At 40.7% G+C, this 17,435-nt stretch overlaps 1 protein-coding gene across 1 annotated transcript; it reads left to right on the forward strand.

Annotated features, from left to right (window-relative positions):
* The first annotated feature begins 1,036 nt into the window (after positions 1-1,036).
* Positions 1,037-13,896, forward strand: prmt7 (protein arginine methyltransferase 7). Its single transcript, XM_063000836.1, has 17 exons — positions 1,037-1,185; positions 3,602-3,638; positions 3,719-3,868; positions 3,955-4,063; positions 4,270-4,382; positions 5,653-5,882; positions 6,438-6,618; positions 7,782-7,906; positions 8,333-8,456; positions 9,362-9,445; positions 9,537-9,584; positions 9,670-9,759; positions 10,457-10,618; positions 11,210-11,284; positions 11,462-11,622; positions 13,342-13,438; positions 13,566-13,896. The coding sequence occupies exons 1-17, from the start codon at positions 1,091-1,093 to the stop codon at positions 13,722-13,724; spliced, it is 2,040 nt and encodes a 679-aa protein (XP_062856906.1). The 5' UTR covers positions 1,037-1,090; the 3' UTR covers positions 13,725-13,896.
* Positions 13,897-17,435: the final 3,539 nt, after the last annotated feature.

Genomic DNA, 17,435 nt, shown 5'->3' on the forward strand with positions numbered 1-17,435 from the left:
CCCACCTTGGGATCAAACCCAGGACCTTCTTGCTGTGTTACCCACTTAGCCACCGTGCCACCCCGTGTGTGTGTGTTTCACTGTGTGCCCTATGATTGACTGGCGACCTGTCCACAATGTTTCTGCCTTTTATTCAATGACCCACCGTGACCAGGATTAAGTGGTGGTAAAACAGACAATGAATTAATTAATGAAGAAACGAGCAAATGAACGAACAAACACATGAATGTATGAATGAATAAATGAATTTTATCCACTAATTTAAATGATCAAATTACCAGTTAACTAAATAATCATAAACATCAATATTCCAGGCAATACACCAACCAACCATTTCACTAGGTTCAACAATCTTTAGTAAGTTCACAATTTATTGGCCATTCTAAGAGCAACTAAAAATCCTTCATTGAGGTTCATATTTACATTTTCAGTATTTAACAGACACTTTTACCCAGAGCGACTTACAGTACTGTGACAGTATATAGTCTAAGCAACCTGAACCAGTGACTTTTTGATTACTAGTCCAGTACCTTAACCGCTACATTTACATATACATTTATATTTTCAGTATTTAGATGCTTTTATCCAAAAGTGACTTACAGTACTGTGACAGTATCAGTCTAAGCAATTAAGGGTTACAGGCCTTGCTCAAGGGCCCAACAGTGGCAACCTGGCAGCGGTGGGCTTGAACCAGCGACCTTTCAATTACTAGTCCAGTACCTTAATCTCTAGGCTACGGCTGCCCCAAAATCAATCTTTAAAAAAACTAAATAAAGTGAAGATACATAATGTGCAAAAAAAAACAAGTCTATGTGATGTGTTTGGGATGGGAAAGAAGGAAAAAGAAGAATACATGTACACAAAATGTTACTAAAAGGTGAATAAGTATAACTTGGATGAAGTGCACTCGCTAGTACGTAAACTCAGTGCGGATTGAAACACAGCCGTTGGTCACATGACTCTGGAGAGGCGTGTTCACGAGGAAAACATGGCCGCGCTCAGTGCGAGCACACTGGATTAGTTTAAATCCCTGATAAACTCTACACGACATAAACTAACGGTGATATTAATAATAATTAACTGTACGATAATGAATACGTTTTGTGGTCGCGCTAACCCCACCACAGGAGCGCTGGACTGGGTGGAGGAGGGAGAGGAGTATGATTATCATCAGGAGATCGCCAGGTGGGTAAAACATCCAGCTCATGTGTGATGTGAAGGATCACAATACTAATAACATCTGAATCAGTTTATAGTCTTGATCATAGTCAAACTAACTAGATTTTTCCACGTTATGTGTTTGTCCCAGAAACTGAGACAATTCTTTATTTATATGCAAAATCAGAAATGTATTTAATATAGAATCTATGTTAGTTCAAGAGATGATTTATTGTCATTTCATCTGTATAGAAGTACATATAACACGAAACAACGTTCCTCCAGGACCAGAATGCAGATAAACAACAGTACAATAAATACAAAAGACATTTCTAATTTAAAAAGTAATTAAGGGAGACAAGACTAGAGACAAGTGTAGTGATGGCCAGTACATGGTACTGAGTAAATGATAGGTGAGGTAAAAAACATATTCTGATATACAGTTAGCAGCAATATTGTGCAAGGATGCAAGTAATACAGTCACTAAGTTATATCAGGACTAATGAAAATGCTGGTTTTTGATTGGCTGAAAGGTGTGTATTAATTCCCTCTAACAAAACAACTCCTGGTTAAGTCCCTTTACATTTACATTTTCAGTATTTAGCAGATCCAAAGCAACTTAGAGTACTGTGACAGTATACTGTCTAAGCAATTAAGGGTTACAGGCCTTGCTCAATGGCCATCAGTGGCAACCTGGCAGCGGTGGGCTTGAACCAGTGACCTTTTGATTACTAGTCCAGTACCTTAACCGCTACATTTACATATACATTTATATTTTCAGTATTTAGATGCTTTTATCCAAAGTGACTTACAGTACTGTGACAGTATAGTGTCTAAGCAATTAAGGGTTAAGGGCCTTGCTCAAGGGCCCAACAGTGGCAACCTGGCAGCGGAGGGCTTGAACCAGTGACCTTTTGATTACTAGTCCAGTACCTTAACCGCTAGGCTACAACTGCCCATTAAATCCCTTCAGTTGATTCTTTTTGTTTTGCATTTAGACATGAACCGAGATCATAGCAACTCTGGAAACGTCTACAGCTCTTTACATGTTTTTTAAAGTTAGCAAATTAACATTTGTAACTTTCTGGATTACTTGAGCCCATGGAAACGTTTTCGGTTGGATGATCACTTCGCAGTCACTGCACTTTACTGATTATTTTCCATATTTTAGAACAATACATCCACTAAGTCGGCGGCACAGTGGCTGAGTGAGTAGCACTGTCGCCTCACAGCAAGAAGGTCCTGGGTTCGATCCCCAGGTGGGTCGGTCCAGGTCCTTTCTGTGTAGTTTGCATGTTCTCCCCGTGTCGGCGTGGGTTTCCTCCGGGTGCTCCGGTTTACTTCCACAGTCCAAAGACATGTAAGTGAGGTGAATTGGAGACACCCATGACTGTGTTCGATATAACCTTGTGATGAATCTTGTGTAACGAGTAACTACCGTTTCTGTCATGGATGTAACCGAAGGGTGTAAAACATGACGTTAAAATCCTAATAAACAAACATCCAAAGTCACAAAGTGCTTTATTCATTTATTCATTAGTATTTAAACATGATTTTTACACCTTTGTTTCATTCATGACAGGACAGGTAGTTTCCACATAATTCATTAATTCAAGCTCATTGTTAAACACAGTCTTGGACAATTTTGTATCTCTAGTTCACCTCACTTGCACATCTTTGTACTGTTGGAGAAAACCAGAGCTCCCGGAAAAAAACCCACACAGACACTGGAAGAACAGGCAAATTCCATACAGAAAGGACCTGGACTGCTTCATCTGGGAATCAAGCCCAAGGCCTCCTACCCACCAAGCCACTGTGTTGCCCCAAAAAGATGATCACATTTATGAAATGTAGCAGATGCTTTTATCCAAATTGGCTTACAGTTGTGACTGGATACAGTCCAAGCATTTGAAAGTTAGGGGCCTTGTTCAAGTGCTTAGTAGTGGAAACAGGGCACTGGTGGTGTTTTAACAAGTAATATTGAATATACTTGTCCAGTATCTTAACCTCTGAGCTTCCACTGCCCTGTGCAATGTGACACTCCCAAAACTAAGTGGAAACTGGGAGGGCTGAAGGGTAGTACCACTAAATTAGGGTCTTCCACACAACTTGAATTCTGAGCAGCTGAATTGGATCCTTATATTCCCCGTATCAATGTAGGTTGCCTCTTGGTATTTTGACTTCCTTTCACCTTGCAAACATGTGCAAAAGGTGAATTGACTGCATTAAATTGTGCCTGGGTGTGAGTAAATGTGTGGATGTGATGCCCTGTGATGGATTGTCACCTTGTGCAGGGTGTGTTCCTGCCGTTTCTTTTCCTGCCCTGTTATTTTCAGGTGGTGCCAGACCCCTCATGACCCCTGTCCATGATAAAGCAGGTAATGAAAATAAATAAATGAGTGATTATATTGTCTTATTTTTGGTGTATTTGTTTTTTGTACAGATCTTGCTATGCTGATATGCTGCACGACAGAGACAGGGTGTGTAAACTCATTCTTTGTCAGTATAATGGCAGTAACTTTGAAGTGAGGTGAATAAAACTGTTTTGTTTGCCTTTCAGAATGAGAAATACTACCAGGGTATTAAGGCAGCAGTTAGCAGGGTGAAGGCTCGGGGCGAGCGTGTGGTCGTTCTGGATATCGGCACAGGGACCGGACTTCTCTCTATGATGGCTGTTACTGCCGGAGCAGATTTCTGCTATGCTGTCGAGGTGCTCAATAAATTCCTGACTGAAACCAGTGCCTAATCCATTATATGATGAAATGAAAGTAGATGATACAGTTTATGTTCTTCCAGATGTTTAAGCCGATGGCCGAGGCGGCTGCTTGCATCGTGAAGAAAAACAGCTTTGCAGACAAGATCAAGATCATCAATAAACACTCCACTGAGGTCACGGTTGGACCCGGTAAGATCTCCAGCTCTTAGTCATGAATTTAATTTCTCGTCAAATAATTCTTAAAAAAAAGTTATTAAATCTGGTAGGGTTGAAGCATGAATGCCGTCTGTAATCATCACACATCACACCCGCTAGTGACGCGTCTTGTCACGCTGTGTGTTGTTATTTGTTGCTACGTGACTGTAATGAAGAATAAGTTTAATTTAATGTTGCAGATGGAGACATGCAGGAGAAAGCAAACATCTTAGTAACTGAACTGTTTGATACTGAGCTGATTGGAGAGGGAGCGCTACCCAGCTACGAACATGCTCACTTACACCTGATGCAGGTACGTCCCAGTTCTTCTCTTTTTACTGCTCAGAAAAGTGCAGCTACATCTGCTGTTTATCATTGTGTCCTAAAGCTTAATCTTTTCTAACTTACACTTACAGTTATTTTATCTATTTGTTAGAAAGGAATTTTAACTTTTCAATAAACAATTTACTTTCAAATGTCTTTAAATTCATTTTTGTTTGAACATCAGTTTAATCAATGATAATTTATTGTACATTAATTATGAAATAATTGAGAATTCCTATATAAAATTTACCTGGTTTATTTTTCTGCAAAAGTGTGCAATAGCAATCAGAAAAATTGCTTTGGGTTATGAAACGAAAGGTCGGCTCTGTCGTGCAGCCACTTTTTGGCCTTTGAGCCAGAAATACTCTCTCTGTTCTTGGGGTGCTGTACAATAGCTGACTCTGCACTCTGACCCCAGCTTTTAAACGAGTTAGGATTTACAGAAAATACATTTCATTGTACTGAACATGTATATATGTCAAATAAAGCCATTCTGGATTATTATAATAATAAAAATTCTTCTAATTTTTATTGTCTTCATTATTATTATTAATGTAAGCAGTAATAGTAGAAGTTAGTAGTAGTAAAATTCTGGTGTAATAATACTAACACAATTACAACTAATAGTAAAATGAATAATAATATAAATAAGATGAATTGCAAAATGTATATTATATTAATGTTCTATTGTTTGTATTGTGCTATTATTAATATCTATATATTTTGTTTATATTATTTTTATATTGTATTGTTGTACCTCTGCTTTATCCTGGTCAGGGTTGCACTGGGTTTGCCTGGATTCACAGGCTGCAATGCAGTAATACACGATGGACAGGGCACTAATCCATTGCATGGCCTTGGCTATACCTTCTTCTTCCCAGACATAGCCAGTCGTGTCCATATGTAGAAGCCTGATTGGCCAATAGCACTGCTGGGGATTCGAGTCCTGGATCCCAGTGGTTATGTGCTAGCATAATTTGCCACCTATGCACCACCCAAGCACCTTGCTAAATCAAAACGTTACTACTAGCATTAGTACTAATATTAAGAATAGTATAGTAAAGTAACATGTACATGTATTATTATTGCTAGTAAAAGAGTGTGTGTGTACACGTGTTTATTTTAAATGTACAAAAATGAGCTGCAGTTTCAGGATGACAGTCGTGCTCTCCAGCACCGAGCTTTCATCCAGGTGGAAGTAGCTGGGGAAGCGTGTGCTGGCTTCATTTTTCCGGAATAAAATCATGTCCTTCCTGCAGGTGGGCTGTGAGGCTGTGCCCCATCGTGCCACTGTGTACGCCCAGTTGGTGGAGTCTGAGCAGCTGTGGAGCTGGGCACAGATTCAGCCCATCCAGGTCGAGGGTAACACACTGCTGCCTCCTGCTGCTGTAACACAGTGTGCAGGAGCACCAGCTGTCTGTGACATCCAGCTCAGCCAAGTGTCACCTAATGCCTTCACCAGCCTCGGACCCCTGTGTACCATGTTCAGGTAGGAAGCTTTTTTTTTTTTACTGGGTTTTGTGTTTTTGTTTTCATCCTACTAAATTTATTTTTAATTTATATGATTTTAAAATAATCATCATGTTTTACAGACTTTGGTTACATTCATGACAGTGCAGTTCATTACTGGTTAGACAAGATTCATCAGTTCAAGTTTTTAATGTCAAACACAGTCATGGACAATTTTGTATCTCAAATTCACCTCACTTGCACGTCTTTGGACTGTGGAAGGAAACCGGAGCTCCCAGAGGAAACCCACACAGACACGGGAAGAACATGCAAACTCCACATAGAAAGAAACCCGACCGCTTCACCTGGGAATCGTACCCAGGACATTTTTGCTGTGAGGCGACAGTGCTACCCACTGAGCAACTATGCTGCCCTATTAAACGGATCAAATTTCCAAAATTATTGGCACCCTTGGGAAAAAATGTATGTGGTCATTTTGCTCATACTGAGAGCTATGATTTACAAAAAGTGTGACCTGTAACTTAAGTAAATTTATACTTAAGCAAAAAAAATAAAAAGACTGTAATTCTTTCAGTGTTGACTTCAGCCAGCCGGTGAGCAGCGCATCTCAGTCACATTCATGCACGTTTGTGGCTAAAGCCAGCGGTAAAGCACAAGTCGTTCTGTCCTGGTGGGATCTGGACATGGACCTGAGTGGCAGCATCGTTTGCACCATGGCTCCCAGCTGGACTTACCCCAACCCAAGAGATTATCCTGTAAGTCACTGACCTAACAACGCTTATTGTGAAATTGTGAAACCATGGTATCAGCCAGCCGGTTGCCTACACTGACATAATGTGGACCTGAGGGAGAACAGGCCAAAGAGATTCCTTACATGTGTGAGGGGGGGCGTGTGTTTTCGGTCAGGGTCTGTAGCAGTAGAGGAGATACAGGTGGGTAATTGGATATGACTAGACGACCAGAAGAAGAGGGGAAAAATGCATGAATAGACAAAAAGTAACACCGACTGGATACCTTTTGTCTTAAAAACTATTCATTAATTGAAATAATGGGACCCCAAACATCAAGTAATTGATAATTTACAAATTCCTGGCACAGCAGTAAAGCCCACTAGTGCTGAGATCTCGAGCTCTTGAGTTTGAATCTCAGTTCTATCGATTGGCTGTGTGTCTGTAAGGGTGGGACAGTGGCTGAACAGCGTTTCCTCATAACTGCCGCTGTCTGCTAGCTGATTGATGGCGCCTGTCTAATGCGAAGGAGGATAATGAAGATCGGTGCAGGACGCTTGCAACATGCAGGTGAAAATAAGTGGTCAGCTAAGACACGTGTTTGAGGGGGCATGTGAAGGTTGAGCATGAGGCAGCAGAAATACAGATCAGGTCATTGATAGATGGACAGACAGATGGACAGACAAATAGACAGACAGACAGAGACAGACCGATAGATAGACAGTCAGGTAGATAGACAGATGGATGGATAGACAGACAGATAGAAAGACAGATAGATGGATGGACAGACAGACAGACAGACAGACAGACAGATAGATAGACAGACAGATAGAAATCCCAAGGGAAATGATTACTTTATATTAATCATACTTTATATTAGCATTACAGGACAAAATTATTTCAAACATTTTAAACTAAATGTTAAACTTTTAAACATAAAATAGCGCCAGAAAATCATTTATGATCAAATATGGATGTGTGAAATGATGATATGATATGCCTGTGGTTTCAGAATAGGACTGGATGTTCAAAAGCTCATTGGCAGGTGTCCAAATACTTCTGGCAATATAGTATATATAGTATCTAAGGCCTGGTTTAATTACATTGCTTGTCTATGGTTTTTACACATGAATATACAACATAAATATGTGTGTTTGTGAATGAGTGCACATTGATGGTTTTGTTCTCAGTGGAGGGATCACTGGATGCAGAGTGTGTATTTCCTTCCATCTGAGAGGAGTGTGTGTGAGGGAGAGGAGCTCAGTTTAACCGTTACCCATGATGACTACAGTCTCTGGTACAGCCTCTCTAACCGGTAAGTAAATGATTCCTTTCAGCTGATCCTGTTAGGCGTCGCCAGAGAGAATTATTCAACCACAATCACAAGCCAGGCCTTCGTGTCTGTTATCACTATCTGACTTTACATTTGCTCTTTTGATTAATGGGCAAAAATTTCCACAGACACAGTCCAGAATTACTAGTCCAGGACTTTAACTGCTGAGCTATTAGTGTACTCTAGGTCATAGTCAGGTGTCCACATACATACTGCTAAATGCTGCAAGTGCATTTGTTCATAAATGATCAACAAATACTTTAACAAATACTTTCCATTTACTTTATAGTTGTTGTATGAAGAAAAAGTAAATTTTTGTTTTCTAGTAACCAAAGTAGAGCAAGCAGACACATTTGTAATCATGTATTGTCATTATGGTGTGTATATTTGTGTATATCTGTTTTTCAGCGATCAGATGGATGTGGCCGCCCCCTGTTGTACCTGTCAGGCTCACCTGGTCTGGACGCGGCCACGATTTGGAGAGCTGAATGACCGTCGGAGGAGAGAGTTTTACCTCAGTGCTCTCCAAAGTGTAAGCACTGATACGACCAGCTTTTCACTTTTTTTTTCAAGTGACCCACATTTTGTCCATGATTTTTTTACCGCGACCCAGGCAACACAAACGATGCATCAAAATGAAACACAAAACAAAATATACTTCATTAATAAAAATAGTGGCAATTTGGTCCAACTGTGGTTTACAAGGTGTAAGCGTAAAGGGGGGCAAGTTCATTTCGTGTTTATGTGCCTGTTAAAATTTGATTATTTAATTATTATTATTTTTCTCTGCATCCCATTTTTTTGGTTGGAACGCACCGGGTTCTTTCAGGCTGAGCTCAGGTCAAATGGACGAGTTAAAACATGTGGTCAGACAAGTCTACATTTCAGCTTGTTTTCAGAAGTTGAGTTGTGCCAAAGATGAAAAGGACCAAAAAGTGCAAAAACCAACATCTATCATGGTATGGGGGTGCATCAGTGTTCACAGCATGGGTAGCTTACATATATGCTGTGAATTGGGATTTTTAGAGCGACATTGGCTGCCATCAGTACAACATATTTTTCTAAACAGTCCATTGTTATTTGCGCAAGATGATACCAGGCCTCATTTCTGCATGCAATACAACAGTGTGGCTTCATAGACAGAGTGTGTGTGCTTGACTGGCCTGCCTGCAGTTTAGATCTGTCTCCTGTTAAAAATGTGTGACGCATCATGAAGAGGAGAATCAGATGATGGCGACCACGGACTGTTGAGCAACTTAAGTCTTGTATCAAAACTGCTACAATTTATTGTCCTCAGTTCCAAAAGCATTGAAAGTCTCATTAATAGGAAAGGTGATTATCATAGTGGTGACTTTTCCAGTTTATTATCATTGGGAAGTCTAGATAGTATAAAATTAAAACTACCCCAAATTCTACAACAATCTGTGTTTACTGCAGATTCTGACACCGGACAGTGTGTGTTTATCAGTCAGTGATGGAAGTCTTCTACCCATATTTGCACACATGCTTGGAAGTAAAAAGGTTTGTGTGTTTTTTGCATCTTGTTATTTCAGTATTAGTAAAGTAAAACTGATCATTTTTACTCCTAATCAAACCCGTGTTGTAACTGTAGGTGTTCAGTTTGGAAAACTCTGGCATGTCGAGAAGGGTGATCGAGCAGGTAAGAGACGAGGAAAAATCTATAATATTTTTTAATAACAACGTTTGAACTCGTTTTTTATGCATGTGCATGTGTTTGGTTTCAGTTTTTGGAGGCAAACTCACTGAAAAACAGCGTCCGCATGCTGGAGATTCGACCAGAGCAGCTCACATCGGCCGACCTGGAGGGGGAGCAGGTACGACTTTTACTTAAACTATTATACCATAAAGATAGATAACGTAGGACGCTGGGTGGTGCAGCAGCTCTCATGCTAGTCCACTACTGCTAAGATCAGGGTTCAAATCTCAGCTGCTCATCCACACAGACATGATTGACTATGTCTGAGGGAGGGATAACCAAAGCCATGCAATGAATTGACGCCCTGTCCAGGGTATTCCTGCCCTGTGCCCGGTGTTTCCTGGTGAAACCAAACCCGTCGAGACCTTGATCAGGATGAAGTGGTTAATGAAAATGAAATAAAAACAGAATAGAATAGCAACCTGTCAGTGGTGGGACTTGAACCAGTGTTTAAATTTTTTTCCAGCTTCTCTTGTAATCAGGAGTAGCCACAGCAGATTGACTAATGTAGTCTGTATACGTCATTTGGCACAGTTTTTTACTCTGGATGCCTTTCCTGACGCAACACTCCTTTTGTTATCTGGCCCTGGGACTGGCACTGAGAGCGCCCAACCAGTGATGCTTTACTTACTAGTCTAACACCTTAAATGCTAAGCAATTAACAATGAACAAGTTCCACTGAACACTTCTTAGTTGTAGACAAAGTTATGTTACATATAATTTAATCTCATTAAAAATATAGTAAAATTCTTTATAAATAAACTTATTGGCTTTATTTATCATTGTGTGTTTTCCTTCCTTTATCTTAACTGCAGATCTCTGTGCTGATGGGTGAACCATATTTCAGTACCAGCCTGCTGCCATGGCACTCTCTGTTATTCTGGTATTGCCGTACAGCACTGAATCAGCTCCTTCGACCTGGTGCTGCCATCCTGCCCTCCTCAGCTACGCTTTACTTCATTGCCGTGGAGTTCAAGGTGCCGGTTTAACTCTACCTCAGTAATTAAGAGAAGTGTCTGCATACTTTCAGCCACAGTGTGCCAGATACATTAGATGACACCTGAACATGTTAAACATTCTGTTTCAACACAAGATGGTATTTAAATAGAGTTACCTCTATGTGATCTTTTCAGCTAGAACAACAGGCACATTTCTGAGAAGGCTTCTCACAAGTCTGTGGGAATTTGTGCCCATGCAATCAAAAGAGTATTTGTATGGCTGGACACTGATGTTAATGTTCCAGTTCATTCCAAAGCTGTTAAGTTGGCCTAATACAGCTAAGTGGTTGAGGTACTGGACTGTGTTAGAAAGATTCTTTGTTTAAGTCTCAGCACCACACTGCTGCCACTATTGTGCTCTTAATTGCTTGGATTGTATGTGGCTGCAGTGGTAAGTTGCTTTGGGTATTTCTGCTAAATGCCATTATGAAATCTTTTGAAAGAGCAGCGTTCGCCCTATGGTCCATGCAGTTTACAGATGCTTAAAACTACCAAACTGTGTTGGGTTTTCCTTTATTTTGTCACCCTTGTTTTTAATTTCTGTTTAATAATCTTCCGTTCCTCTTGCAGGACTTGTGGAGAATCCGAGCCCCCTGCGGCACCTGTGAAGGATTTGACGTGAGCCCGATGGATGAAATGGTGCAAGTATGTAGAAGTTAAATCAGTCATAAAACAACACAGATATTAAAGCATATATGTGTAAAAAATATATACAATCTTTAAAATGTTGTCAGGAAATGGTGGTGTTGGGTGAGTTTATAATTTATTGATCGTTGTGGAACCATCTTAAACGTCACGTGTTGAATTTTCTCTTTTTTTAAGCGCTCTCTGGATTTCCGGGAGTCTCGCGAGGCAGAGCCTCACCCGCTCTGGGAGTATCCATGTCATGCCCTGACCAAACCTGTTCCTGTTATGACCTTTGACTTCCAGCAGTGTGTTCCCGACCAACCGATCAGCAGTCATGGATCTGTGCCCCTCACTGGGTAAAAGCTTTAATCTTTAGTCACCATGCCACCAAATTCAGCCTCATCAGGGTCACGATGGGTCCAGCTTAATAACACTGACTATAAGATGTCAATTTATGAAAAAAAAAAAACGTAGGGGGGCTTTGATGGGGTCATGAACATTTTCAACTCCATTAAAATGGTCAAACTTAGACACTAGTCAGCAGAACAGTGATAGACGTTTATGACAGGCAGAAATAAATACACTGTATATAGATAAAAGTATTGGGACACCCCATCTAAGTTTTTAATTCATATGTTTCCGCCACAACAACTGCCAACAGGTGTAATAAATCAATTATATAAAGGATAGTATATGCTTTTAACTTTGCAGCAACAGATTAGGGAAGGTCCTTTTTCTGCTCTACCATGACAGCACTTGTCACCTCAGAGCAAAAAAAAAGTTCAGGTTTGATGAAGCGCTTCATGTGCTTTCTGTGTGTGGGTTTCCTCCAGGAGCTCCTGCCTCGTTCCACAGTCCAAAGACATGTAAACAAATGTGAATTATAGATATAAAGTTACCTGTTGCTGTTTTGACTGAACTGGCACAAATTCTCACAGACAAACTTCAAAGTCTTGTGAGAAGCCTGTTCAGAAGCTGTTATAGCTGAAAACATTACATAGAGGCCACTGTATTTTAAAACCACTTGTTTTTGAAATGAGATGTCCATCAATCTCATGGTCATGTGTCCAAATACTTTTGTTAAGGCACTTGTAATAGTGTCATCACAATTCACAATATCACAGTAGTGATTCATGTCTGTGCCAACATAGTGTTAAGGGGTCGAACTTTATCTCTAATAAGATTTACTTTTCTGGGGAGGCATTCAACAAGATTGTGGACTGTGGAAATTGTTGTCCGTCGTGAGGTCAGACACTGATGGAGGAACTCTAGTGGCCTGGACAGAGCACTAGGGTTGCCAACTTTCAGAACTGGAAATAAGGAACACCCTGGGCTGGTGGGTTGGTGGAAGGCATAGGGTGGGGGGTGAGATGGCGGGTGTTTACCTGAGCTGGAGTGGGGGGTAGGCGGTTAGGGTTGCACCTATAAAAAAATATAACTTTTAAATTTTAAAAAATAAAACAGACCTGGTAATATAAAATAATTTCAAACATTAGTGCAAAAAAAAAAAAAAACTTCTAAACAGAATAACAATTAAATTATGAAATGTATTTTACAAACACTGAACCATGGAAGACACAAAAACTGAACTAGTGCCAAGCAACTCCAGAAACACAAGCAGCTCTGAAAGCGCTTCTCACCGGTCGTGACTCACGTACATTCTCTGGGTGCTGGAACATGACAGGCAGCCAGGCTGAGTGAGAGCAGCAGTTTCCTTCTGTTTCAAACATATCGGCCTGTCTCAGTCTAAACTGCAGCATTTCTCTCCCACTGATAAAAATACGGAACAAAGCGCGTCCCGTATCAGTTCAATACAGAACACGATGTTTAGTTTCCAAATAAGGAACGATTCCATATTTTACGGGACGGTTGGCATCCCTACGGAGCACTGACCTCAACCAAAATAAAAAAAAACTAAAATTAGTACCTGTCTTCAGGTACTTTTTTCACTGAATAGGCACAAATTCCCAAACCCTTGTATGAAAAAAACCTTTTAAAACAGGTGGCCACATACTTTTGGCTGCGTGGGGTGTATCTATGTATTTCAGCTGAATTGTAACTGTTGATGGTTCCAGGAGAGGGCGCTGTCATGGAGTCGCACTGTGGATGGAGTACAACCTGACAGATGACATTACTGTCAGCATGGGCCTGACAGAACCTGTCAGTGAGGAGGTACTTATTACATCACTTCCTGTACATATATTGCATGTTTTCACCTGTATTGTCCTACAAAGGAAAGAAACTGGACATCTGAAAGGACTGATGTGTTAAACATATTTCCTACCTCTTGTTTCCTCAGGGTGAGTGTGTTTGGAGTATGCACAGAAAACAGGGCGTGTATTTCTTCCGGGATCCATGGGAAAGTTCGGGAGACGGACGGGCTGCCGTGTCCTACAGTTTAACCTTTCAACCCCACCTGGGTGACATCAAAATGGACTTTTCAGTCACCCAGCCTTGACCAACTGAAATGTAGTCAGCAGGCGTTTTTAGAAAAAGCGGAGATCCAAAGAGTGACGTGTTCATCACATGATCCGTGTTTAAATAACATTAATACACTATATGGCCAAAAGTATTTGGACACCTAAACATGAGCTTGTTGGACAATTTAATAACAATGGTATTAAAATAAAGTGACCTCTGTGTGATCTTTTCAGCTAGGACAACAGCCTCTCTTTTGGAAAGGTTTCTTATATGACTTTGAAGTATGTCAGTGGGAATTTGTGCCCATTCGTTCTAAAGCTGACAGCATTTGTGCCAGTCAAGAGGCTAAGGTCTGGGCTCTGTGCAGGCTGGAGTTTCTTTAAACCAAGCTTTTTTTCATGTATTTATAGAGCTTGCACAGTCATGCTGGAACAGAAAGGGTCTTCCCTAAACTGTAGCTGCAAAGTTGGAAGCGTACAATTTCTTATATACAGTGTATCACAAAAGTGAGTACACCCCTCACATTTCTGCAGATATTTAAGTATATCTTTTCATGGGACAACACTGACAAAATGACACTTTGACACAATGAAAAGTAGTCTGTGTGCAGCTTATATAACAGTGTAAATTTATTCTTCCCTCAAAATAACTCAATATACAGCCATTAATGTCTAAACCACCGGCAACAAAAGTGAGTACACCCCTTAGTGAAAGTTCCTGAAGTGTCAATATTTTGTGTGGCCACCATTATTTCCCAGAACTGCCTTAACTCTCCTGGGCATGGAGTTTACCAGAGCTTCACAGGTTGCCACTGGAATGCTTTTCCACTCCTCCATGACGACATCACGGAGCTGGCGGATATTCGAGACTTTGCGCTCCTCCACCTTCCGCTTGAGGATGCCCCAAAGATGTTCTATTGGGTTTAGGTCTGGAGACATGCTTGGCCAGTCCATCACCTTTACCCTCAGCCTCTTCAATAAAGCAGTGGTCGTCTTAGAGGTGTGTTTGGGGTCATTATCATGCTGGAACACTGCCCTGCGACCCAGTTTCCGGAGGGAGGGGATCATGCTCTGCTTCAGTATTTCACAGTACATATTGGAGTTCATGTGTCCCTCAATGAAATGTAACTCCCCAACACCTGCTGCACTCATGCAGCCCAAGACCATGGCATTCCCACCACCATGCTTGACTGTAGGCATGACACACTTATCTTTGTACTCCTCACCTGATTGCCGCCACACATGCTTGAGACCATCTGAACCAAACAAATTAATCTTGGTCTCATCAGACTATAGGACATGGTTCTAGTGATCCATGTCCTTTGTTGACAGGTCTTCAGCAAACTGTTTGCGGGCTTTCTTGTGTAGAGACTTCAGAAGAGGCTTCCTTCTGGGGTGACGGCCATGCAGACCAATTTGATGTAGTGTGCGGCGTATGGTCTGAGCACTGACAGGCTGACCCCCCACCTTTTCAATCTCTGCAGCAATGCTGACAGCACTCCTGCGCCTATCTTTCAAAGACAGCAGTTGGATGTGACGCTGAGCACGTGCACTCAGCTTCTTTGGACGACCAACGCGAGGTCTGTTCTGAGTGGACCCTGCTCTTTTAAAACGCTGGATGATCTTGGCCACTGTGCTGCAGCTCAGTTTCAGGGTGTTGGCAATCTTCTTGTAGCCTTGGCCATCTTCATGTAGCGCAACAATTCGTCTTTTAAGATCCTCAGAGAGTTCTTTGCCATGAGGTGCCATGTTGGAACTTTCAGTGACCAGTATGAGAGAGTGTGAGAGCTGTACTACTAAATTGAACACACCTGCTCCCTATGCACACCTGAGACCTAGTAACACTAACAAATCACATGACATTTTGGAGGGAAAATGACAAGCAGTGCTCAATTTGGGCATTTAGGGGTGTAGTCTCTTAGGGGTGTACTCACTTTTGTTGCCGGTGGTTTAGACAATGGCTGTATATTGAGTTATTTTGAGGGAAGAATAAATTTACACTGTTATATAAGCTGCACACAGACTACTTTTCATTGTGTCATTTTGTCAGTGTTGTCCCATGAAAAGATATACTTAAATATCTGCAGAAATGTGAGGGGTGTACTCACTTTTGTGATACACTGTACAGTAACTGATTTATTACACCTGTTAGCAGTTACTGTGCTGTGGCTGAAATAATTACAAAAGGTGTCCTAATACGTTTGTCAATATAATGTGTCTATATCTTTTAATCTAGCAACTTAAATGAAATTTACACTTTTTTCCTAATAACAAATGAAGCTTTCATTTAGCTAGCATGTCACAGACGTCTGCTGGTTTGATCCTTATCTTGGTCATATAGAGTTTAGTTTTTTTTCGATTTATTTCAATTGCCTGATTGAGGCAGTAAGTGTGTTGGCACCCTGTTTTGAATGCATTCCATCATTTTGCTTACTGTATTCTCTATAAAGCCCAAACTATGTGAGTAATTTTGTGTTTCCTTTGGATACTTTGGTTTTCTCCTACCCCCAAAAAACATTGTCCCTAGCTGTAAACAAGTCTGTGAATGGTTGAGTGTTATTATGCCTTGCTGTGAACCGTCACACAGTTTATGACGTACGTCTGCTTTGTGCCCAGTGTTTCAGAGTAGTGCCCGACCCAAAACAAGCTTAATGATGATCAAGCAGTTGGTGAGAATAAATGTGACCATTTCCAAATACTAACAAAGTAATTTACAATAAAGATTATGTAGATGTGGTTTGGCATTTACAAACTGAAAAAATAATTGGACAAGACCCTTGTTAGCTAAATTATGTATATAGCTACAGGCTGGACCAAAAAAGCAAATTGCAGATATCAGGTACATAAAGAATAATAAGTAAATTGTGTATGCATGGCTAGGCAATTTCCTTAAGACCTTTGATGTGTACCATATCACATAACTCAGTGTTAATAAAATCATAAAGTTAATTTGATCTTAGCGGTTGTAATTGTTTAAACTTATCGCTTTAGAGCTGTTATTAATTACAAGTTGTAACCAATGTGCATAAAGCTACACCATGGGCGCTATAATTCTAGTCTGCCACAGCTGGCCTCTCGAGTTCAAAACTAACCTGTGCTAGTGACCTGGTCAGGGGTCCAAGAGGCACAGTTGGCTCATTTTTTAGGAAAGGAGATCAAATGAGAGATCCCTATTGCTGCTGCAATTGGCCTACTTATGTTGCATGAACAAAAGGCTCAAAGGTCATCAAACACTACAGCTCTAGGGGAAAAAAAAAAAGCATATGATCAGCAAAAAATGGCCCGTATGGGTTGTCACTATCCTGGTAAATTTATAGTTGGTATAAAGTTGATTATTGGTGGAAGTATCAACAGTAACCTTCGATATGCGGGTGACAACACACCGAGTAGAAAATCAAAGACCTGAAAGCCCTCACAGGAAAAGTTACCAAACAGTAAAAAGGGACTTGAGCTCAAGATGCTTTCTTGACTGACATCAGTGATCAGCCATTCAAATTTTTTGACTGAATAGGCACAAATTCCAACAGACATACTTAAAAGTCTTGTGAGAAGCCTTTTCAGAAGAGACGCTGTTGTTATAGCTGAAAAGATCACATAGAGAACACCATTTGTTTTTTTTTTTAGATGGGACGTCCAACATGCCCATGGTCAGGTGTTAGCCATACAGTGCATATGTATATACACACAACTCTATTAAAGATGCTGATAATATTACCGATGACAGTAATACAAACCTAAATCTCGTGTGA

This window comes from Trichomycterus rosablanca, chromosome 8, assembly GCF_030014385.1.
Source record: "Trichomycterus rosablanca isolate fTriRos1 chromosome 8, fTriRos1.hap1, whole genome shotgun sequence".
Taxonomy (NCBI): domain Eukaryota; kingdom Metazoa; phylum Chordata; class Actinopteri; order Siluriformes; family Trichomycteridae; genus Trichomycterus; species Trichomycterus rosablanca.